Source organism: Abrus precatorius, unplaced genomic scaffold (genome assembly GCF_003935025.1).
Source record: "Abrus precatorius isolate BTA unplaced genomic scaffold, Abrus_2018 Scaffold4, whole genome shotgun sequence".
Taxonomy (NCBI): Eukaryota; Viridiplantae; Streptophyta; class Magnoliopsida; order Fabales; family Fabaceae; genus Abrus; species Abrus precatorius.
This window is the reverse complement of record NW_020874384.1, coordinates 2,054,858-2,077,711: the sequence shown is the minus strand read 5'-3', so window position 1 is coordinate 2,077,711 and position 22,854 is coordinate 2,054,858. Positions and strand designations below refer to the sequence as shown.

The following is a 22,854-nucleotide window of genomic DNA, read 5'->3' as shown; positions in this document are numbered from 1 at the left end:
TAATGTCGTTAATAATTTATTAACTTATTCTATTATTTATATATATAACATCTTAAATCGTATAATTTGATTATAATATCTTATAGATAGTAAATGTTATATTAAAAGTTAAAGTTAGATATTATATATATATATATATATATATATATATATAAATGCTAAAAAAAAAAGCCAGTACAATATACTTTTTAAATTAAAAAAACAAGAAATTAAATAAAAAGTTGAAAAATTTTTAAAAATGAAAACTTTATTTAAGTTTATAAAATTTCTAAACTTAACTGTTAAGTATTTTGGTCGAAATGAACTGATATACATTAAAAAAATAATGAATAAATTGATTGATAAGGTTAGAATTTAATTGACATATCCTGATTATTTATTTCAGACTTTCAGTGGTTTTTTTCTCGCCTTCCAACGTTTGAAAAAAAATAATCTCTTGATTATAATTTCAGGATTAGAAAAATAATGTGAAATTCTTACGACTCCGTGCAAACTGAACATTCTCGCCTTTCCGTTACAACAAAAAAAATAGAAACCACAAAAAAAAATAAAAAAAATAAAAACACTTATAAGTTCCAAGTTTTTAACCCTATCCACCCCCCCTCTCTCTCTCTCTCTCTCTCTATCCAAGATTTCATTCTCTCTTTTAGGGTTTCTCACAGCAACTCCTCCACACATCTCCCATCAATTCTCCAACAGCAATGCCGCTTCCGACGAAACCAACGAGGGCAATTCCGGAAGCCGGCAAGGACTCCGACGAGTCGGTGGCTCCGTCCAACAACCTCTGGGTAGGGAATCTGGCGCCGGACGTCACCGACTCGGATCTGATGGACCTCTTCGCCCAATACGGTGCGCTCGACAGCGTCACATCCTATTCCGCACGCAGTTACGCTTTCGTGTTCTTCAAACGGGTCGAAGACGCCAAAGCCGCAAAGAACGCTCTACAAGGCTTCTCTCTCCGCGGCAGTTCCTTGAAGATTGAATTTGCCAGACCGGTTTGTTCTCATCTCTCACGTTTCAATTTCTCTGCGGATTCCTGTATTCTTCTCCTTCCAATCAACACCTTATCATTATCACTATTATTATTATTATTGTTGTTGTTGTTGTTATTATCGTTGCATTTCAATTTTTCGTTATTTCGCATCTTCTCGTTTCCAATTTATCTCCCGATATTGCTCGACATGCATGCTCGTTTCAACTATTTTCGTGTTTTCAACACGTTTAACGAATAAATCTTGGAAACTCGTTCTGCATGCGTTTGGTAGGTGCGAAGTAGGTGTTCTGGGATTTTACGTTGAGCGAAATCCCGAATTCAATCGCGATAAATGGCGAATGAATTAGTTTAATTTTAATACGCCAATTTCTAATATCTGAATCTAAAAATTCTATTTGTTTAAGAGTTAATGTGCGAATGCTTGATTTATGAGTTTTAATCGGTAAAATTTGTTGACCAATTGGTTGGAATTTAGCGACGTAACTCATTTCCTGTTAATTAAAACTTCACATCTCAAAAGGGATCCTGAACGCTTGTGTTGTGGTGTTTTTCTAATTCACTCATCTTTGGTTCGAAAACGAAGATATAAAATGTTCAGGATGTTAGTTAAACCTAGGTCTAATAATTAATTAAACCTGTTGTACAACCAAACATGCTCTCGTGGCGACCATCTTGTGAAAGAGATGTGATACATTAACTGACATTAAACAAACTTTTGTTGTGTAATTGAGATGACTTTAATTGTATTTTGACCTCAAATGTGAAGAAATCGATCTCGGTGTCTTTAGACAGCATGTGCAGGCTTTGGGTGTGCGGTTTGTTTATTTATTTATTTCTATATTTTTCTGGAAATGAATTCATGGGACTTCTGGGTGAGTGAGACTTGCAAATTGCGAAACAGTTTGAATGAAGTAAAGCTCTTTAGGTGAAGTATGTGTACAATTTTTTCAACGTCAGAAAATCAGAATGTGCTAGAACATCGAATAAGTGGCAGGGACAATATTTGTTTTCTCCTGGCCAGAAACACGAAATGACATTAAACACAGCATAATGCGTATGTTGTATACAGAAACTCCTGAAATTAGTTGGAAAGAAAGAAAGAAAAGAAAAGAACTCTAGAAGCGCAAATCCAAGTTTAGCTAAAACCGATTAGTTCACTCCAGTGAAATCTTTTGGTGGATCGATAAAGAGATGATGTCATCAATTTTTTATTAATAAACATTACGCAGACAAAGTGGAGAGAGCTTTTTGAGGTCTGAAATTGGAGCCTATCTGATGTTAGATTAGATAAGTACATAATAATCAGCTCAGAAAATTGAAAAACATAACGCGGAAAATAGGGTTGCCTCTTGATAGTCTCTGAAATTGCTGCAAATCTGAATTTAGATTAAGGAAAGCAAGTAGTGGACATGTTAGAGAAAAGTGCTTTTTGAGGTCTGAAATTGCGTCAATATGTGAGGTGGAGGATAAGAGGCCTGTGGTTAAATTGCTTCACACATCACCTCAAATCTGAATGGTTTTCTCCGTTTAATTACTACTGGTTGATTTTTGCACACCTACACTCTAATTCCGCTGCCTCACCTTGTGTGAGGTGACGTCAACCAAGCTATAACAAAGCATTATTTGAGAAGAAAACCAACGTTACTGAGATAATCTGAGCTGTCCCTATTATAGCCATCAAACAGCCCCCCTTTCGCTCCTAAAAAAATGCAAGGCCCTTCAAATAATAACTTGCATTAAAAAGAAAAAACTAAAACAAAAATAATAAAAACAACACTGGTGAAATAGTAGTATGAACAGTAAATATGCTTTAGTATAATGAACGATGCTCATCAATAGTCCAAACTGCAGCTGATGTTTGATTGTAACGGACGCCCTTTATATTACAAACAACTGTTGATCAAATCAAGAAGCTAAAAGATGCCTTACACTTCCGCTTCCGAACAGGACTTGTTGGAAGGCATTTCACTCATTTCGAAATTGAGTAAGGAGCTGGAAATAAGATACCACAAACTCTCTAGATTATATAAGCCTATTGAAAGAGCGTTTTTTAGAATCAATTATGCAGAGAAGGATACCCAGTTCTTAAGTTTCTCTTTTATTATGATTCTGAAAGATGAAATTCCAGAGAAGATTAGAATCTTGCAAAGAATTGAAAGTGCAACAGGGTAGGCGAGGTGGGCATGATGTCCTGTATTGTTTGTATGAAAGCACAACTAAGAATGATTTAGCCCTTAAATCAAATTGGGGACAGATTAGCTTTGGTATCAAATTACAAATCACTCAAGCCTACGTAGTGGTTTGAACTTTTAAGTGAAGTTGTATCACGTCATATATTATACATAATGCCATGTCTTTCCTCATGTTTAGCTCACTTTATATTGCTGTATGCGTTTGACACTCATCTTGAATTAGAACTAATGAAACAGAAAAGAATTGCTTTATTTACCCAAAGTTTTCACTATGAACACTAACATGCAATGCAGCATTTCATACAATACTTTTTACACTAGATTTTGATGTTGTATGCATAGTCTTTGTGTTTATGCTTCATGTTCATTTGAATCACCATTCGCCACTTTTTCCTAGTCATCTTCTAGAGCCTTTTATATATCATATGTAGATATTTTATGATAGGGTTTTGTGCTTTGAAGGTAACTTTTGTAAATTTTACATTGTTGGTGCTTCAATAGTAATGGTATTAAGAAAATATGATTAGTAAAATGGAAAGGAAGAAAGTTTATGTTACTCAGAATCATTTGCCTGATTGTTCACCATTCATGGTCTAAGTTGATTGATTGTAAGTCTAATGTAGGGAACAATTTCGAGGGTGTAAGTAGAATGAAGTGTTATCTAGCCAGAATGGGGGACAACGATAGGTTAATTGCTTCTATAGTCATGGTGATTTATGCTTATACTGTTTTGATTGGAAAACCTTTACCTTTTTTTCTTGGCCAAACCAAGTTGTGACTTTCTTTTCAATAGCTGAACTGGTAAGTTATGATTAGTTTGAAGCAAAATACAATTTGCTTTTAGTAGTAGCAAAATATTTTGATTGTAATGTGTTTGTTTATGTTAAAAATGTCTGGATGTAGATGCGAAGATCCAGATTATTCTAGTGTGTTTAAATCTCAAATATCCTCTTGTTCTCAGGCAAAGCCATGTAAACAGCTTTGGGTGGGTGGTATTAGCCCAGCTGTTACAAAGGATGAATTGGAAGCTGAATTTCGTAAATTTGGTAAAATTGAGGATTTTAAGTTCTTTAGAGACCGAAATACTGCATGTGTTGAATTTTTCAATTTGGAAGATGCTACTCAGGCAATGAAAATCATGAATGGGAAACGAATAGGTGGGGAGCATATTCGTGTGGATTTCCTTCGGTCACATTCTACAAAAAAGGTAAGTTTATATTTTTGAATGTTTGTTTTGTTTGTTGTTCTTCCCTTTCCTTCTACTATTCAATTACCTATTACTACACTCATCCCAATGCGACATAATAGCACTTGAGTAATTTCAATCAGGTTTGTGGGGAGTGATTATTTGAAAATGAGGCAACCTGGAATGTTATTTCTTGCATTAACTAAACAACTTTCTGCAAAGCTTTTCACAGTTAAAAATGGAATTTGTTTTCTTTTATTTTAAGAATTTTCACAGTTAAAAATGGAATTTGTCTGAATTCTTTTATTCTGGAATTGGTGAATTGGGTTGTTTCCTTTTTATTTTGCTGTCTGTGTGTTATTCTGATGTATTTGATGTTTCCTTGGGTGATTGCTGTAGGATCAGTTGCTTGATTATGGGCAGTTCCAAGGAAAAAGCTTGGGGCCTACTGATACTTATTCTGGACAGAAAAGACCGCTGGTGAGTGTCCTTTACAATGTACATCTGATTGCAAGTGTATTGTACTAGTCTTGCTCATCTGTTTTTCACTGCCTTGTTGAATGTATGTGTTTGTTTTAGGAAGACAAGACTTTGTTAAAAAAATGCATGCACCTTGACATAAAATGGCTGAAGTTTTCTCTATATCTGTTGCTTGAACTTTATTAGTTTATCTTACAAATAGTTGTTCTTGTGTCAACAGAATTCACAGCCTCCAATGGGGAGGAAAGGTGATAGTCAACCAAGTAATATTTTGTGGATCGGTTATCCTCCTGCTGTTCAGATTGATGAGCAAATGCTCCACAATGCCATGATTTTATTTGGTGAAATTGAGAGAATTAAGAGTTTTCCTTCAAGGAATTATTCATTTGTTGAATTTAGAAGTGTTGATGAAGCTCGGCGTGCGAAAGACGGCCTCCAGGGACGCCTTTTTAATGATCCACGAATAACAATTATGTATTCAAGCAGTGACCTAGTACCTGGCAAAGATCACCCAAGCTTTTTCCCTGGAAGTAATGGGCCAAGACCTGATGTATTTCTGAATGAGCATCCATTTCGACCATTACAAATGGATGCATTTGGTCATAATCATCCAATGGTTCCTGGACAGTTACCACCTAGTGGTATTATTGGATCAAACGTACCAATGCGACCTTTTGGTCCTCATGGTGGTGTTGAATCCGTTAATTCAGGCCCTGAATTTAATGAGATTAGTGCACTCCACAAATTTCAGGATGGGAGCTCCAAGAGTACCATGGCTCCAAACTGGAAAAGGCCATCTCCTCCAGCACCAGGGATGCTTTCTTCTCCTGCACCTGCTGTTAGGCTTCCTACAAGATCAGTCTCTGGTGCATGGGATGTACTTGACATAAACCATATTCCAAGAGATTCTAAACGTTCAAGAATAGATGGCACTTTTCCTGTTGATGATTCTCCATTTCCCTTGAGGAATATAGATGATAATGGGCTAGCTCTAGAACAAACGTATGGGATTGATCCAGCTATTGATGGAGGTGGTTCAGGTCCATATGTAAACATTCAAGGAAAGAGTCACCTTGGTCCAGTGAGCACAAGGATTACAGCTGGAGTACATGGTTCTGTGCAACCTGATATTGACCACATATGGCGTGGAATTATTGCAAAAGGGGGAACTCCTGTTTGTCGTGCTAGATGTGTCCCTATTGGGAAAGGGATTGGGACTGAGCTGTGAGTATAATTTTAAGTGTTCTTAATGTCTCAATTGAATCTTGCAAATGTGGAAGAGGGAGCAGGAGTATTCTTTGGAATCTGTTTCTCTCTTTGATTTCTTTTGTATATATTTCTACCTTGTTGATAGCTAGGTTCATGTGTAGCATACTTTGTTTCCTTCACTTGTTCTTAATTAGGTTTTAAGAATTTTACTGGTTTGTGCTGCTAGCTTTTCTGAAGATAGCATTCTTAAATTTTTTGTTTTCAATTATATTTTTGGCTAAGAATCTCGTTTTTTGTTCTTAACCACAAACAAGTGGGTCCTTAGCTGTTGGACACTTTTTCCTTCAAGTTGAAAGTTTTAGTGGCTTGTCCTAAATACTGAAATGTATACCTGTCTTTAGGATACTGTTTTGATGTTGTAATTAAAGTTTCTTCTGTTCTTTTGCTGCAGTCCTGATGTTGTTGATTGCTCAGCTAGGACGGGATTGGATATACTTACAAAACATTATGCTGATGCAATTGGTTTTGATATTGTTTTCTTTCTCCCTGATAGTGAAGATGATTTTGCTTCATATACTGAATTCCTTCGCTATCTTAGTGCAAAAAATCGTGCTGGTGTTGCCAAATTTGTGGATAACACCACCTTATTCTTGGTGCCTCCTTCTGATTTTCTTACTAAAGTTTTGAAAGTCACTGGACCTGAACGTCTATATGGTGTGGTTCTTAAGTTTCCACCAGTTCCAAATAGTGCACCCATGCAACAATCATCACATTTCCCTGTACCATCAACTCAGTATATGCAGCAGATTCCTCCTTCGCAAGCTGAATATGGTTTGATTCCTGTAAAAGAGGAACAGGTTTTGCCAATGGATTATAACAGATCATTGCATGAGGATACTAAGCTTCCTGCTAAACCAGTCTTTCCACTGACAGGTGGGCACTTGTCAGTTCAGTCTGTGCCCACAGATTATGCTTCTAATACTGCTGCTGCTGGGTCCCAAGCCGGAGTTGCTTTGACACCAGAGCTTATTGCAACTTTAGCTTCTTTACTCCCTGCAACTACACAATCATCTGCCACCGATGGTGCTAAGCCAGCAGTAGGCTCCTCAACCATGAAGCCTCCACTTCCTCCTGTGGCACCAAATGATGGAAATCAATCTCATTTATGGAAACAGGATCATCAAATTGCAGATCAATCCACTCATCCTTCTCAACAGTTGAGGACTATGTATAACATTCACAATGCTCACTATCAGCCTTATCCACCGGCATCTGCTTCTGGCCACACTGCTCAAGTGGTGTCAGGCAGTTCTCATATTCAAGACCCCACTGCCAGTATGCAGCAGCAGGGTGCTGTTCCATCGAGACATATGTCTAATTTCATGATACCTACTCAAAGTGGACAGGTAGGTGTATCCCCCCATGCCAGCCAGCAGTATCAAATCGAAGTCTCCCCCAACACTCAGAAAGGCTTTGGAGTGGTGCAGGGAACAGATACACCTGTTTTATACCATGCTCAGGCATTCCAGCAATCTAATAATTCTATTGCCTTACCTAATCAAGCTAACAGTGCTAATCCTTCACAGCAACAAACTGTGATGCCATATACAGTGGACCAAGTAAACTCAGACACCCTCAATCAGCAACTTCCTGTTTTTGGAGTTGGTCAAGGCACATCAGAAGTGGAGGCTGATAAGAACCAGCGATACCAGTCAACATTACAGTTTGCTGCCAATCTTCTTCTCCAAATACAGCAGCAGCAACAGCCAGCCCCGGGAGGACATGGGCCAGGATTTCAACAATGAGAATTGTTTTCTGTAAGTAATCATCCCACTACTATTTCTTCCCTTCACATACTACCACTAATCTAGGTTGAATGTTTTATTCACATTTAAAGATTCTGGCCATGCTTCCATTGATTCCCTGAATATTTTTTTTGTCATTGTTGTATTGCACATGACTTTCTGGCTGCATACCTAAGCTGCAAATCATCTGTCGGTTCTAAGCCTGAGATTTTGAAAACCTTAGACATAAGAAATATGGAATTCTTACGTATATTGACTTACAAAAACAAAATAAGCACTTGGAAACATGTATTAGGAATTCCTGTGGTCCAAAGTTTTCTGAGGAGGATCTTAGAACAGGTCACTAGTTTTGTTTTGGGCATTTGAAGAGAAAGAGAAACAGTGCAAGGCTGTAAGTGGTAGGTTTCTTAGGTAACTTGAGATTAGGGTAGGTGATCTTAATGTCATTGTTTTCTGATCGATCAAACAATGTTTATCCGAACTGCTGTAAAAATCCATTGGATTTGTTTTGTTCTATTTTGTGCTCTAGTAAACTCAGATTAGGATCCATTATTTCCTATTCTTTGTTGTTTTTGAACTTCTTAACAATTTGTCTTGTGATCTGAATTCCATCAGGTTTCTTGTAAGGTTTATCATGTTCTAAAAAGTCCATGTATTGGTTATTGTGGGCTCTTCACATTTGGTTCAAAACCTTATTGCATTCAGATTCTTTGGTTTCTAAGCCTTCAGCTGTTCCATATCCTATGCTCATCCCATTTCTTCTCCCTGCCCTGCTCCCTCATTTGGGATTTCCTCCGTATCTCTTCTTTGAATGTCATTGTTATTATGCTAATTGTGTAGTGCATAAGGATGCAGAAACACTAACTATGTTTGATTGTATCTTATTACAAAAAAGTATTCTACATTTATTTTTTAATGGATTTAATACAAATGGAGTTGGGATTATTTGTGTCAAAATAATCAGTTATATTTTGGAAGGTCTCTTTAGAAGCTAACAAAGTAAGTTAACCAAATATGTGGACGTGGTAAATGTAGACGTTTCATTTCACTGTGGGATAGCATTATGTTTTACTGAAAACCCATAGTTAATGGGTATCTAGTCTAATATTGTTGAAAATTTGTTCCTTAAAATTAATGGCTAATAACAGTGTATGTTGTCTCTCTTGTCTTGCCCTAGCTCCTTTTTTCTCTCATTATTGTGAATTGGGATCTTTCCATGTGGGACATAATAAATGCAAAGTAGTTTTCCTTTAACTATTAGGAGCATTCTGAGTTAGCTGTTTGCTAACTACCTCGTCATATTAGAGTGCCATTATGTTTTTCTTATTGTGATATTTAAGTATGTGCTCTACATTGCACAGTCATGGGATGAATGGCATCCCATCTTTTATAGTGACCATGGTGTGATTACGGTTTGAGTATTGAGAAGCTAGTTTTTGTCATCGAACCACTTCAAACTCTACCAACTTATCTTGTTTTCTGCTGCACATCTGGTTATAATGGTTATACCAAGAAACCTGTTAATGTTGCTTCTTCGAATGCAGCTTTCTAAGTTTTGTTCCCTTTCCTCTTCATCTAAGATATCTTCTCTGATTGCTTCCTAGTCATCTGGCTAACAGCTGGAAAGTTTACTCCAGGCATGTTACAAAAAATTGTCATTTCATGTGCCCAGTGAAGTAAATTTCTGTTTAGGGAAATTGTAGATTCTATATTTACAGTTAATGCAATAGGACATAGGATACAAAATGTTCTCTTGATTGATATTGTGATTGAAATTATATTATAGAAGACTAGAACATGAAATTTCTTATTTAAAGTTTTGGGCCATGTTTAGGATTGATATGTTTCTCTGTTAGGATTTGAAGGAAAACATCCTGGTTGGTCCTAAGTCCTATTTTTTGTTGAGAGATTAATGCAATGGGAGGTGAATGATAGATGCTATACTATGAAATCAATTTGGACTTTCCCATCAATGCAAGTTGCATGATGTTTTAGGTTGAGAGCTATAGCTAATTTACAATTGCAGTTAAGTCATCATCAACAGTAGGGATCTGTTAGGTTTCTGCTTGAGAAACTCATCTGATTGAATAGAATTAATAATGTGGTTATTTGGTTGATGTGGGTAATTAAGTTTTTTTTGTATCTTTTTAGTATAGCACTCCCTACCTAATATTTTTACAGTATTTTCCTTGGTAAAATTGTTTTATCAACTTACTTATTTCAGATATTAGCAGATCTATTTTGTAGCAATCCTTGTGGTATATTACTTATTTTGTGCACCATCATTAATTCTGTTCACTATTTTCTTGTTTCTGATCGGTTCAAAGTTGTTGGGCTTTAAATTCCATCAACATACTGTTAGCATTCTGTTTCTGATATGCGCCATAATGTTTCTTTCTGTTTTTGTTATCACAATAGTGTACCTTCTCAGTTGGTTGAATGCCTTCATAGATACCAATAAAGTGACATAAAAACTTGGCATAGTAAACTTCTTCGCTTCTATGTTTTGTATCCCATTATTTTTTAGCTGTAAGCTGTGATCCCCCTTCTCTTCTTTTTTCACCCCTTGGAAGGTAGTTTTTAGGGTTGGAAATTCAATCATCATATAACTTATGTTATTATGAAGTGTATTTCAACTGTATAAGAATCTTGAATGTCCTTCTAAAGATTATGTGAAGATACTTGCTGATTAAATTTGTAAATTTAGAGCAACTTTGTTTACTACTTTCCTAGCTAACCATAATCAGCAATTGATACACCGAATCAATAAATCTGGTTTCACATGCCAATTCTGGCTTCCCTCTAATTTTTCCTTATGTTTCTCCAATATTGAGAGTGCAAAGAAATCACATATTCTGCTTAGGGCTATGAAAGATGCAATTATGTGAAGATAAATGACCTCAAAATCTTGACACCGATTGAAATTTATAGAAACTGTGAATCTAATCCCAATTGGTCCACCAACTTGGTTTAATGTCGTTATCGGCTGAAAGCTTTAAATCCTAATTGAACTATTCAAATTTAAGGGCAATTATATAATAATCACGTGGTCATTCTCTTTCTTGAAATTGGTGTCTATGGCATGTGCTAAACTCAACCTCTTACCTCTTAATATAAAGGCCTTAAAGTAGTAAGAGTAACGTCTGTATACTTAGGAAAAGCCAGCACCTGGATATCACTCGTTATTGAAATGCCATGAATGTTAGGAACTTATCATTAGAGGGCTAGTAAACACATGACTTTATGCATTCTTATGAATGTTCTGTCCATCCTTTTGGCTTTGTTTGAGGAGGCATGGGGAAAAGAAAGATGAGCTTGCTGTTCCATGTTTAATTGTTGTTAGTTGGAAGTTCATTAGTACTACTTGTTATTACTAGTGAAAATTTAACAAGATGACAGTAATAGTCAACTATAATGAAACTAAGTAACAAATACATATTTAGATAAAACGGCTTCATGTCCTTGATTTTGTATTTCCTGTGAAAATTATCAGACCAGTTTTAATTGACCTATTTAAAAACATAGGAAATTGGAGTCTTACCGACTGTAAAATGCATAAAATGTCAATCGCTGCTCATATTTGTTCATTCGGTCACTACATTGACTTCATGTTGAGTATCAGCTAGTTTTTGGACAATTGATACATAACATTAGATTTATGTTATTATGAGCATTCGTGCAAAATCATTTTCATCTATCTTGAGATTGTTCCACTTCTATCTATTGTTATCAATGCCTTTTCTCCAAACAGCTTGAGACACTAAATTTGATGTGAATATAATAAATTGAGGAAGGTACTTGTTAACAGAATAAGGAAAACGTTAAAGGAATAAAAAATAAAATAAAAATTCTAACAATACATCTATTTCGTGATTTTCAATGTTCAAATGTGATTTTAAATAAAAGAAATTATTTATTGACTTCTTAAAATCTAAAACTTTAGAACTAGTTTTTTAATCATAGGAATACCGAATACTGTGAGTACGTGTTTTTTCAATATAAAGGAAAAGAAAAAGAACGTTTTCCGCCCATATTGCTGATTAATAATTACTTTACTGTTCAGAGATTGGATCATAGCAACGGCCAGTGAGCGTTGAGTGAGTGCCTTAGTGCAGACTGCAGGGGTATTAACCCTTTATTTCAGCTCAATGCGTAAAATTTTCTTTGACCAGAGTACCCTGAATCCCAAGGACTCCTTTATACTTATGACCACTTTGGAACTTTTCGTGGGCCTATATTATTTGTTATTTTAAAATATAAAAAGTATTAATTATTTTGTTTCAATATTATCTTTATTTATCAAACATAATTTTTGTTAATTAACTACTAGCATAACTTTAAGATTTGTCATTGCTTAACTACCGCAATAATTTTAACAGTGTTAATTAGAGGGGTATTTTAGTAAAACATTATTTTACTATAGTAATTGGTAAAAATAATTTTTTTTTAAATGTGTGCATTAATGCTGAGTTTTACTTTTAGTATGAGATAAATGGAGTAATACCTAGATTGAGTGTGCAGTGAGAAGTTGTGAGTTCACTAAGAGAGGTGGTTTAGGTTATACATGTGCTTAGAGATTCTGTTATTGTTGATTGATGGTTAATAGTTCGATTAGATTAAATTTGATCTATTAAGTTACTTCAAATTGGTGGACTGCCGTCGATCGTGGTATAGTTTCGTTCTCGTCATTGATTTCATAACTTCGTAGCGCTGCAAATATCTGCCTGATTAGGTTCCACATTAATCAAAATGGTTATATTCGATGAATAATGATAAAGAAATATAGATTCAACAATCTGTCAATATTAACGATAAACGATCACATTAACGTTATGGTCCCTATTCAATAAGTACGATGTAATTTGCATTTTATTCTAAAACATGTGTTTTTCTGCCTCGTTCTGTTGGGGTGAATGTAGATTATCCCCTAAAGTTATAATAACAATAATAACCCATCCATGGAAAAAAATTGTTAATTCATAATGGTTTTATGCGTCTCCAATATAACTTTATTTCATCATTATCTTTTTATTTTGCGTTAAAGTAGTTTCTGCGTAACGTATTTATGAAGTTACCGACAATTGTTAACCGGTTTTGTCAAATGATTATATCCTAATCGTGTCGTTTTTTTTTAATCATGGACGCGTAGGTCAGGGCCGTGCTTAGAGATGCATGCCACAGAGGTGATGACCACTTTGACGCTTGTTCGACCGCCATTTCTATTTATGAAAGGAACTCTTTTTACACCAACTTTTTCCTTCTAACATCTTTGATCTCTGCAAAACTACAAAAGGTGGAAGGTTGGTTCTTGACAGTTGATTCTGTTTAATGTACATAAGTTTTATCTCAGATCTTGTTCTAATTAAAACTAATTTTTTGGGTTACTTTTGCGGCGATTGAGAAAATTTGAAATAATTACTACTCAAATGTAGATTTTTGGTTTATCAGTTTGTTGTCGTGTCACTTTGGGTAGGGGAACCGCGTGAATACTATGTTTGATTATTTGCGAATGTCAAGTCCGAATGGGATTGCTTAAAAGTGGGACTATAGATCGATCAAAGGTTGATATGATATTGGCTCATCTGTTACGTGAAATGTTTAATTATTGGATGTTAACTTCAATCAACTAAAATTTTGTTATAAAATAAATTGAGAAGCAACTATGATGTCCGTTGTAAAACCAAAATAGGATGATCATTTCCCCTATATCTTGACCAGTTCAACTATTTGACTTCAAATTCCATTTTTATAAATTGCACCAAATACAAAGGAAGGATAATGCTAAGATAAATCTAAAATGTATAATTTTAAGATTCACTCAAATTTAGCGGTATTTATGAAAAACTTATCGATTTAACATTAAATTGAGAGCATCTTCAACTCCTGATGTTGGGTGGTGTGAGATGCTGGTAATGGTGGTTCCCAGTGCCCTAGTTACTTCCAAGGAATGATGTTCCTAGATGAAATATTCCAACATTCTAGTTAGTGAAATTTTGGCTAAGCTTTTGTATAGGATAATGAAAAAATATACATGAGCCAAGTGATTCCTTTCTTATATATAAACTTTGTTAGATGAAATGGATTTATCAATATGTACACTTGCCATTGTAATCATTTAAGTACCAACAATTGATTTTTAGGATTAGAATTGAATCTTAAGTGGGCCTAAGCCATTTATTCATAAAGTGAGGTTTATGACCACAATCAACGATAAGCTCAATGAGTTATTCCTACTATGATGAATTTGGACGAAATGGGTTCGATACAGTATTTTGACCAGGTTTAGGGTTTGGAGAATTGGATTCAAGTATTTTACTTCAGATTAAGCATATTTTTAATAAATGTTCTTTTTCATTAAATGTTCAATTTTTTCGGTTAAATATTTTAGTGACTATTGAATAATTTGAAAAATACGGAAATAAGAAAGTTGTTAACAATTATTATTTTATTTAAAACATGTAATTTTTTAATAAAAATATGATTCATCCATAATAATTTGTTTCTTTGAATTTTTTTATTTTATTTTTATAAAAAACAAAACAAGCACTATTTTTATTCCTAATTATAAGACATATGCATTAATGGTTAAATTTGTTATACTCTTACTTATTGTGATATTTGTACTAAAAAAGTTATACATTATCCATATATAAGTAAATATTACTTTTGTCCCTATTTTTAGAAATAAATATCCAATTAATCAAAATTAATAATAATAAAAAAATCCCATCTGTCTTATTAGTGTAAGATAAATGCAAGTTTTCTATGAGTGTTATTTGAATCTGACAACTTTTTCTACTTTAAAATGAGATACTATTAAAAAGATTGTAAAAAATTAATAAAATAATTATACGTCATAAATTAATGTTTTATTTAAGAAATATTCATAATATTAAATTTATGTCTTATATATTAAATGAATGTATTTACTTATATAAGTAAAATATAAAGTATGCTTTATTAACATAAATTTTACAATAAATAAAAATATAAAATAAGTTTAATAATTAATGTATTTAATAATAAAATTTTATTTAAAGCTATAGCATTTATAAGTAGAACAAAATGCACACTCATTTGTTTAATATACGTGTCATTAATTTAATAATTTAATAAATTAATTATTCATTAACCATTTCCAGTAGGTTCTGATTGTATTGTAGCAGTGGGAGATGGGAGTTGAGGGAAAAGCGAGCGAGCAGAGGAAAGAGATCGAAGTGTGTGTGTGATCGAGAAAGATGGGGTTAGAATCGGTGGGAGATTTAGCGATTAACGTCATTCTGAAAAAATTAGGAGCCGAAGACATTGGCAGAGTGGGGTGTGTGAGTAAGAGATTTAGGTCTTCCGCTTCCGATGACACTCTTTGGATCAATCTCTGCTCCAATGAACTCGCTCTGTCTCAACCTCTCGACCATCATGGAAACCCTCTTCCTTCCTTCAAGGTTTCATGGAACCTCTATTTTCTTATCATTATATATTTATTAATTTATTAATTAATTAATAATTGGTTCCTTTTCGGGTTAATTTTGGCAATGTCAATTTTGTTTTGTTTCAAGCATGGGTTGGGGTCCTGCTTTTTAGCTGTCCTTGTTGCAAACCCACTTTGCTTTGTTGACTGGGTCCAAATTTCAAACTTGCTTAACCTATTGCTGTGTTGAAAATTATAGTTAACCTGTTGTTGTAGCCTAGGTAATGTTTGAATGTTTCATGCCTTGTGGAACGGAATGGACTAAAATTACATTACGGTTATTTTGATGTTTTGTGGTAGAATGGAGTAAAGTTTTTGATTTATTGTTTGGGAAGTAAATGATGAATACTGTAGTAAGGATTATGACTTTTTTGATAACCCGTAATTGGGGGATAGAAAAATTAGAGTGTTGGATGGAATAGACTCCATCGTGTTCCATTCGTTCTTTTGAGACATCCAAACTATGATATATGATGGCATTCTATTTGGCTTCCTTTGATTCCTTTTGACCAATCCAATAGTGGTTTTAGTGTGCTTACTAACACGTTTTCTTGGCACTACTTATGAAACTAGCTTCTGAGTCTTCAATATGCTGGTTGATGAACCTGCTTAATTTATGGTTGTAACTTATAATGTGGTATCTATTTTTCGTTTTGACAATTGTTGAGGATTGGATGGATGCTCTGTTGCAGTAGACTCTTATATTATAATAGGCAACTTGTGTATGCTAAAGTTCAAATAGTGTTTTTGGTACACTTAGAAATTGGACTGTCTCTGTTTGCAGGCAGCATATCAAGCATGGAGAGAAGCTTTTGTTATGTATCCTTGGCCTCTTGTTAAGCGTGTAAAAAGGTGCTGGGACAGAATAAAAACCTGGCTGACTAATAATTTTCCAGAAGCTAGGGCCACTCTTTGTAAAGGTGCAACAGAAGCTGAGATTGAGGAGTTGGAGAACGTCTTAAAAGTGAAATTGCCTCTTTCAACAAGGATCCTTTATCGCTTTCATAATGGGCAAGAAATTGCAAAAGCAGATCCTGCATCTAATACACTTGGCAGTTCCTTGGGTCTAATTGGGGGCTACTGCTTCTATGATTATTTGGTAAATGTTTATCTATTACCTATAAGTCAGGTAATCCGAGAAACTCAGCAAATTAGGCGTCGCTTAGGCTTTGTAAGAAGATCCAAGTATGTCCTTGTGGCTGCTTCATCCACATACAGTTTAAAGTTGTTTTTCCTCAACTGCACCAATGGTCAACTATATGTTGGAACCAGGAATCTTCTTACTGATAGAGACATAATCCCTTGTGTACCTCATGATTTGATTAGCTTATGTCATGAGTTAAATAGTGAACAGCAACAAGATGCCATGCTACTGTGGTTAGAAGAACACGGTCGCCGTTTAGAACATGGCTTTATCAAACTTCATGACGAAGGAAATGGCAGAGCCATTAATCTTTTCCCAGATGAACCACCTCATTGTTCAACAGCTGTAACTAATGGCGTGAAGGTAAAAGAGTACACTACCCTTTATATTTGCTCTATTCGCTCTGTATCTTAAGGCATTAAAGAGAGTATTTCTTTGATAATGGTTGATGCGGTTTGCTAAGTCATATTTTGGGATACATGGAATATATTTTGTCATATCATAGAAACCCTGACATTTCATATACCTTCCTGAGGTTTTAACATTTATATATCATGTTGAATTTTCTTGGATCTGCTGTTAGTTCTTTTTATGTTGGTCTTTATGCATTGAGGAAGAGAAAATTTGGTGCCTTTTGCTCATTGATGTTGCATGGGATATTCCAATTCGCTTGTCTATTCTCATGATTAATGGATAGTTTTACACGTTTTGCTTATTTCTTGTGATTAATTTTCACATGGAAACTTATAAGTATTTCTTATCACTTGGAGGTTCGCGCTTCTGCGTTGGTTATCCCTGAGTTGATTGATCTGCATAAAGACCTTGAAAAGTACATGTTTGCATATTCAATTCGCTTGTCCCTTGAACCTCAAGGATGCATCATCAATGGATTGTCCTACAGCTCTTGCCAGCTTTATTGGAGGCGCTGGATCATCTGTGCCAATGATAATGTAGTATCTGATGTCAATGGAGAAGCTGTTATAGGACAGGTATAAGTTCCCTTTTCTCCCTTAACTTTCTTTTTTCAGTGTGATCAATTTTATTGTGAACTGTTATTTAATAAATGTGCATTTTAGTCTAGTTCATGCTTTGGCTGTTGGAAATGTGATCTTTTTAAAATTGCATCAATTGTCTTGAAATACCAGATGAGATATTAGCAAAGTATTGAGTAGCTCTTCAATGCCTGGGGAATAACATAGGACTTCTCTTGGATTTTTACACATATCAGGATCAAAATGTTGATGAAACAGCTTATCTCAGCCCATAATTACTGATCGAATCTTGTTGATACTTACCAAAATGCTTCACCTGAATTTTGGTTTGTTGAATTTTACGACAAGTTTCTGTTTCGGCAGGGAATCAAGTATAAAATTTTCTGATAACTATATAATGGCAACTACCACTGCCCTACTATGAGGCTATGAGCCGATATTTGTTGCCCAAGTCTAGAAAAATTTTGGAGCTTTGATGTTTGGTGCATATATTGGTTGAGTGAGTGCATTCAAGTGATGCTGCTAGCTTAGTTAAGCTGGGGGTTTGCTTTATAGCTTGCAAGCAAATGAGTCAGCCTTAAGTTCCACTTTGCAAGCCATATTATAAAAGTTGTATTGATTTAGTGGTTCCAATTTCTAAAAGTAGCAAAGGTTTATAGTTGTTAGTTTTTGGAAGTATGTCGTAGAACTTTCTTTTTTATTAAAAAAACAAAGAAGATCGTCTTGATCTTTTTAAATCCAAGTAAGCAATTTTAGTGGATAAATTGTTCAAACTTCTGAATTCTATGAATGTCTTTGCAGTTTCCACTTTTGCGTCCAGGTGCCAAAGAATTTGTTTATCAGAGTTGCACGCATCTACCAACACCATCAGGTTCCATTGAAGGTTCTTTTACATTTATACCTGGCAGGTACACAAATGTTCTTTTATTTATTGTTCGCAACAACTGATTTGGTTTTGATTAATCCTAGTCCTATTATGATTATTATTATTATTTTTTGGTCTTGAAAGTCCTATTATTTGTTGTCATCAGTGAGCTTATGTTTCTTGCTTTGGATTCTGATTTCAGATTGGCAGACCCAAAAGGAGACCCTTTCCTAGCTACAGTTGCACTCTTCCCGCTCCAGCTGCCAGACTATATTTTCTGATTTTGATTCTGGATGAGGTTGAAGTATCTCTAATGGCAATGCAGCTCTTGGGTATTGTTTGACTGCATTTTCATTTTCGAGAGTTGCCTGGTTGTTGTGAGAGTTATATAAATTGGACATGCACATTTCTCTATATATTTTGTCTATATATTTATATATATATCTGTGGCTGTAATAATATTGGATTTCTTTCGTTCTTGATTTGTCTCACAACTTTCTAGCCCTTATTTGCTGTACAAATTTATATGCAATTCAATGGTATATAGTTGTTATGGAATGTGTCTGTGACGTGGTGGTTTGAAATGTAATATTTACGATTAGTTGTTGACGTAAAGGAACAACAGAGAATCCGATCCATCTGCTTTTGTTCTCAAAAGTGTATTATTCTAGTATCAAAAAAGAAAAAAGGGTTATGTACTATCTACTATTATCTACTGTTATTGTAGTATTATTCTTTATAAAACAGACGCAAAATGTTTCCTTTTTCTGCTTTATATAAATATCTATATCCCTGTTGACACAATCGTGCACTCTCTTAATACGAGTCTCTGTCACGGTACTTTTTCCTTTGAATATACTCTCAGAAAGATGGGAATGAATATCTATGATAGGTTGTGAAGGAATTTTTTTTTCTTTTCATATAGAAATTAGAAAGAAAAAAAAAGCATCGTTACTTGATGTTTAACATAAGACGGATATGTCATGTTAACATTTAAGATGAGAAGATTTATTTTCATGATTTACATGTTTTATGTTTGCTATTAAATTTTCAAATCAATCAATGATATTCGGATGTTGCTTTAAAAACATTTAAAATACAATTCATTAAAATTGTTTTGAAACTTGGTTTAAATTGTCTTAAAGTACTATTGTATTACTTATATTTAAGAGGTAAAGAAACAATTTTTTTTAAAAAAAAATTATCACGCAATTGGGGTTATGGACTAAATTTTCCTGTCGAAGTCCGTATTATGACGATAACATAAATATGTAGAATTATTATTAATATAAGATTAATAATTAAGTATAGTTTTCTTAGTATGAAGCATTTCAATAATTCTTATTTAATTATTAAAATTAATGAAATTTGAAATGCTAAAAGAACAATATTTAATAATACTATATTAAATAGTGATCAGCAATAATAAGCGTTGAATGGTCCTTATTTAAAATTATAAAAATGTATTATATATATTTGGAATATCAGAATATAAAAAGAAAGTATTAAATGTATTTATAATTTTAAAATGACTTTAATTTTGTTCAATTTTAAATTAATTATTAAAAAGTTAACAAATTTTGTTAATATGATAAGTTATAATTAGACAGTGCTAATATTTCCAAAATTAGTAATATTTTAAATATTTTCTATTTTAATTCTTAAATGCAAATTACACAAGTTTTTTAAAAGAAAATTGACTCTATTATTTTAAATTTTATTTTGGCTGAATGGAGGAAAAGATAGGAGAGAGAGAGAAAGGAGAAAGAGGAGGTTTTGTGTAGTGTCGTGATGTGCATGTGTTTGCGTGTTTAATGCGACGTGATGAGTGTGAAACTGCAAAACGCAAAGGCGTTAGGCGTATGTAGGAATCTGCTTTAGAAAGTCCAATTCTGGCATCGAATGATAATCATAATCATAATCATAATCATATCAAAGGTTAAGGGTACCTCAATTCTTCTTCATTATTTATATGAATGAATAAGAGTCGTTGTTTGTTTGAATGCAGGTTTGAATTCACTTGATTATTGATTGGAATGGATAAGGAGATATCCCATTCATCTTCTTCTTCTGAATTGGTGAAATCAGAAGCATCCTCTTCATCGCAATTACCATTCAGCCACGACATCACCCAAATGCTCCCCAAAAACAGAACTCACAGACGCGCCCATTCCGAAATTCTTACGCTTCCCCATCGCATCACCTTCAATACCGACGAAGATTTCCTCCCTCTCTACCTCGACGATCAATCTCCTTCTCTTTCTGTTTCTGTTTCTGCTTCTGCATCCAGCGCCGATTCAAAGAAGGCAATGTCTGCTGCCAACCTTGCAGACCTTGCCTTAGTTGATCCCAAGCGTGCTAAAAGGTATCATATTTCAATTTTCATTTTGCATTCATTAATGTCTATCGTTTCTAAATTTATTTTATCTTTAGGTTTTTTGCATGATATTCCCTTCTAATGTTGTTGGTGTTTATACTAGGTTGCTCTGTTCTGTATAACGTTCGATTCAACTTATAGTTTGATATTCATGGTTATGCTTCGTGTTGCGTGGCGATTATAGTGTTGAATTTAGTGGCATCTATCACTGTCATTGCCTGTTGGGAATAACTGTGATGGGTGTGCATTAGTATAGTTTTGGAAGTTCTGGTGCAGTTATTTTGTGGAAAAAATTATGGGGTATGGTTATTTTATTCTCCGTTGTTTTCTGTCTTCGTGCATTTCTGTCCACCTAGCATGGGATTGTTGTGTTTTGCGGATTAAATTGTTTATATGAAATGCCTTTCTATTGAAGTAAATTAACGTTCCAGCTTGTATATATGTAGCATTTCTGTATGTGTATTATCTCTGTGTCATCATACTTTCTTGTTCTAAAAAATTGCACCTTGACTAACAGTGCTTAGTTGCATGTGCTAGGATATGGGCAAACAGACAGTCTGCTGCAAGATCAAAAGAAAGGAAGACGCGTTACATTTCGGAGCTTGAAAGGAAAGTGCAGACACTGCAAACAGAAGCAACATCCGTGTCTGCACAACTAACTCACTTGCAGGTATTTGCTTAAGTCATCATCATCTGCATATTATGTTGTTTACTGATTTGTTCTATTCCACTTCTGTCAACTGGTGACTGGTGTTCAGATGTGTTTGACCTTCTGTCCTCTCAGCGGTGTACTATTTTTACCATGTCACTTTCTGATTGAAAAGCAAAGAGTAGGGATTATAATCAATATATTTTGGTCTATTATGAGCAGAGAGATACAAACGGACTTACTGCTGAGAACAGTGAGTTGAAGTTGCGGTTGCAAACCGTGGAGCAACAGATTCACTTGCAAGATGGTAAGCTCATGCTATTATGAACGTTTGAACTTCTAAGTTATTGTTCTAGTTTTTCTTCTCTAATATTTAGGACCAGAGGTAAAATCTTGTTTTCAGCTTACATTTAAGGTTTATGCTTTTCTTTTATGACATTAGTAAGACTGCATGGAATTTATACATTTGCCTTAGATAAAGCTCACCTCCCTAGTGTAAAACTGACTGCAATATTTTGTTGGTTGATTTCTTAAGTGCATTTGAAATGTTCTCTTTCTGCTTGGAAATGGGTTGCCATGATTTTGTTTTGAATATACATGTTTTAGGATTGAATTGATGAAATTCAAATTTACCTGTGCATCATCCGGATTTTAGTTGCTCTGTTATGAAAATTAATTATAATTCTTTTACCACCTGTAGCATTGAATGATGCATTAAAACAGGAAATTCAGCATTTGAAAGGACTGACTGGACAAGTTATGCCGAATGGAGGACCTCTGAACTTTGCTCCATTTAGTGGGGGGCAACAATTCTATCCCAACAATCAGGCAATGCAAACTCTTTTAGCTGCACAACAGTTGCAACAACTTCAAATTCATTCCCAGAAGCAGCCGCATCAACTTCAGCAGCAACAACAGTTTCATCAGCATCAACTCCGGCAACAGCAACAGGAACAGCAACAGCAGCAGCAGCGGCAACAGCAAAAAGAACAATAATATCAACAAATGAGGGACTTGAATTGGGAGGGACACAGAGATAAACACTTCACCATTTGTAAATCCTTCACCGGCCGAGGATTTTAGACACTACACATTGCCTTTCTCTTCGTTATATCTTTTAATTATCCTTTGTCTTGTGTCTGGAGTTTTGTTTGGTTCACACTTCACAGTCATGTTATATTTCTTATTCATTAACAGCACAGATGGTCCTCGTTAGTGATTGAAAATAATGCATTTTATCTAGGCTATGTAAAATTCTTTGGCACCTTTGGTTATGGATCTGCGTGCCGGTTTATTGTTAAGTTTGCCTTCGATGGTTTTTGCCTACATCTAGTGGCCTGCTTATATTCTAAATCATATATCACAATTTCCGCGGGAACTGCTCTATGTTCCCCTAAACTAGCATTCCACCAGAAACACTGTGCAAATAAAATGAATGTCACCACTGTCACTACTGAGTTTTACTCAACATAGGATTGTGCTCTTTACAAGAA

At 34.6% G+C, this 22,854-nt stretch overlaps 3 protein-coding genes across 7 annotated transcripts; all 3 read left to right on the top strand.

Annotated features, from left to right (window-relative positions):
• Window positions 1-583: 583 nt before the first annotated feature.
• LOC113865990 (flowering time control protein FPA-like) lies at window positions 584-13,457 on the top strand. 3 transcript variants are annotated; one of them, XM_027500842.1, is made up of 6 exons: window positions 584-995; window positions 4,148-4,393; window positions 4,772-4,852; window positions 5,073-6,076; window positions 6,513-7,878; window positions 13,016-13,457. In XM_027500842.1, the coding sequence occupies exons 1-5, from the start codon at window positions 702-704 to the stop codon at window positions 7,864-7,866; spliced, it is 2,979 nt and encodes a 992-aa protein (XP_027356643.1). In that variant the 5' UTR covers window positions 584-701; the 3' UTR covers window positions 7,867-7,878; window positions 13,016-13,457. The 3 variants fall into 3 exon arrangements, with proteins under 3 accessions (XP_027356643.1, XP_027356644.1, XP_027356645.1); XM_027500843.1 differs by lacking the exon at window positions 13,016-13,457 and adding an exon at window positions 10,285-10,575; XM_027500844.1 differs by lacking the exon at window positions 13,016-13,457 and having other exon boundaries at window positions 4,778-4,852; window positions 6,513-10,558.
• A 1,552-nt stretch (window positions 13,458-15,009) lies between these two features.
• LOC113864645 (F-box protein SKIP16) lies at window positions 15,010-19,011 on the top strand. Of its 3 annotated transcripts, none has more exons than XM_027498606.1 (5): window positions 15,010-15,308; window positions 16,119-16,841; window positions 17,249-17,467; window positions 18,272-18,378; window positions 18,538-19,011. In XM_027498606.1, exons 1-5 carry the CDS (start codon window positions 15,105-15,107, stop codon window positions 18,614-18,616), a joined length of 1,332 nt encoding a protein of 443 aa, XP_027354407.1. In that variant the 5' UTR covers window positions 15,010-15,104; the 3' UTR covers window positions 18,617-19,011. The 3 variants fall into 3 exon arrangements, with proteins under 3 accessions (XP_027354407.1, XP_027354406.1, XP_027354408.1); XM_027498605.1 differs by having other exon boundaries at window positions 15,019-15,308; window positions 16,095-16,841; XM_027498607.1 differs by having other exon boundaries at window positions 15,230-15,308; window positions 16,030-16,841.
• A 1,252-nt stretch (window positions 19,012-20,263) lies between these two features.
• Window positions 20,264-22,555, top strand: LOC113865727 (probable transcription factor PosF21). The gene is made up of 4 exons (XM_027500453.1): window positions 20,264-20,700; window positions 21,250-21,382; window positions 21,584-21,668; window positions 22,062-22,555. Exons 1-4 carry the CDS (start codon window positions 20,372-20,374, stop codon window positions 22,355-22,357), a joined length of 843 nt encoding a protein of 280 aa, XP_027356254.1. The 5' UTR covers window positions 20,264-20,371; the 3' UTR covers window positions 22,358-22,555.
• The last annotated feature ends 299 nt before the right edge of the window (window positions 22,556-22,854 follow it).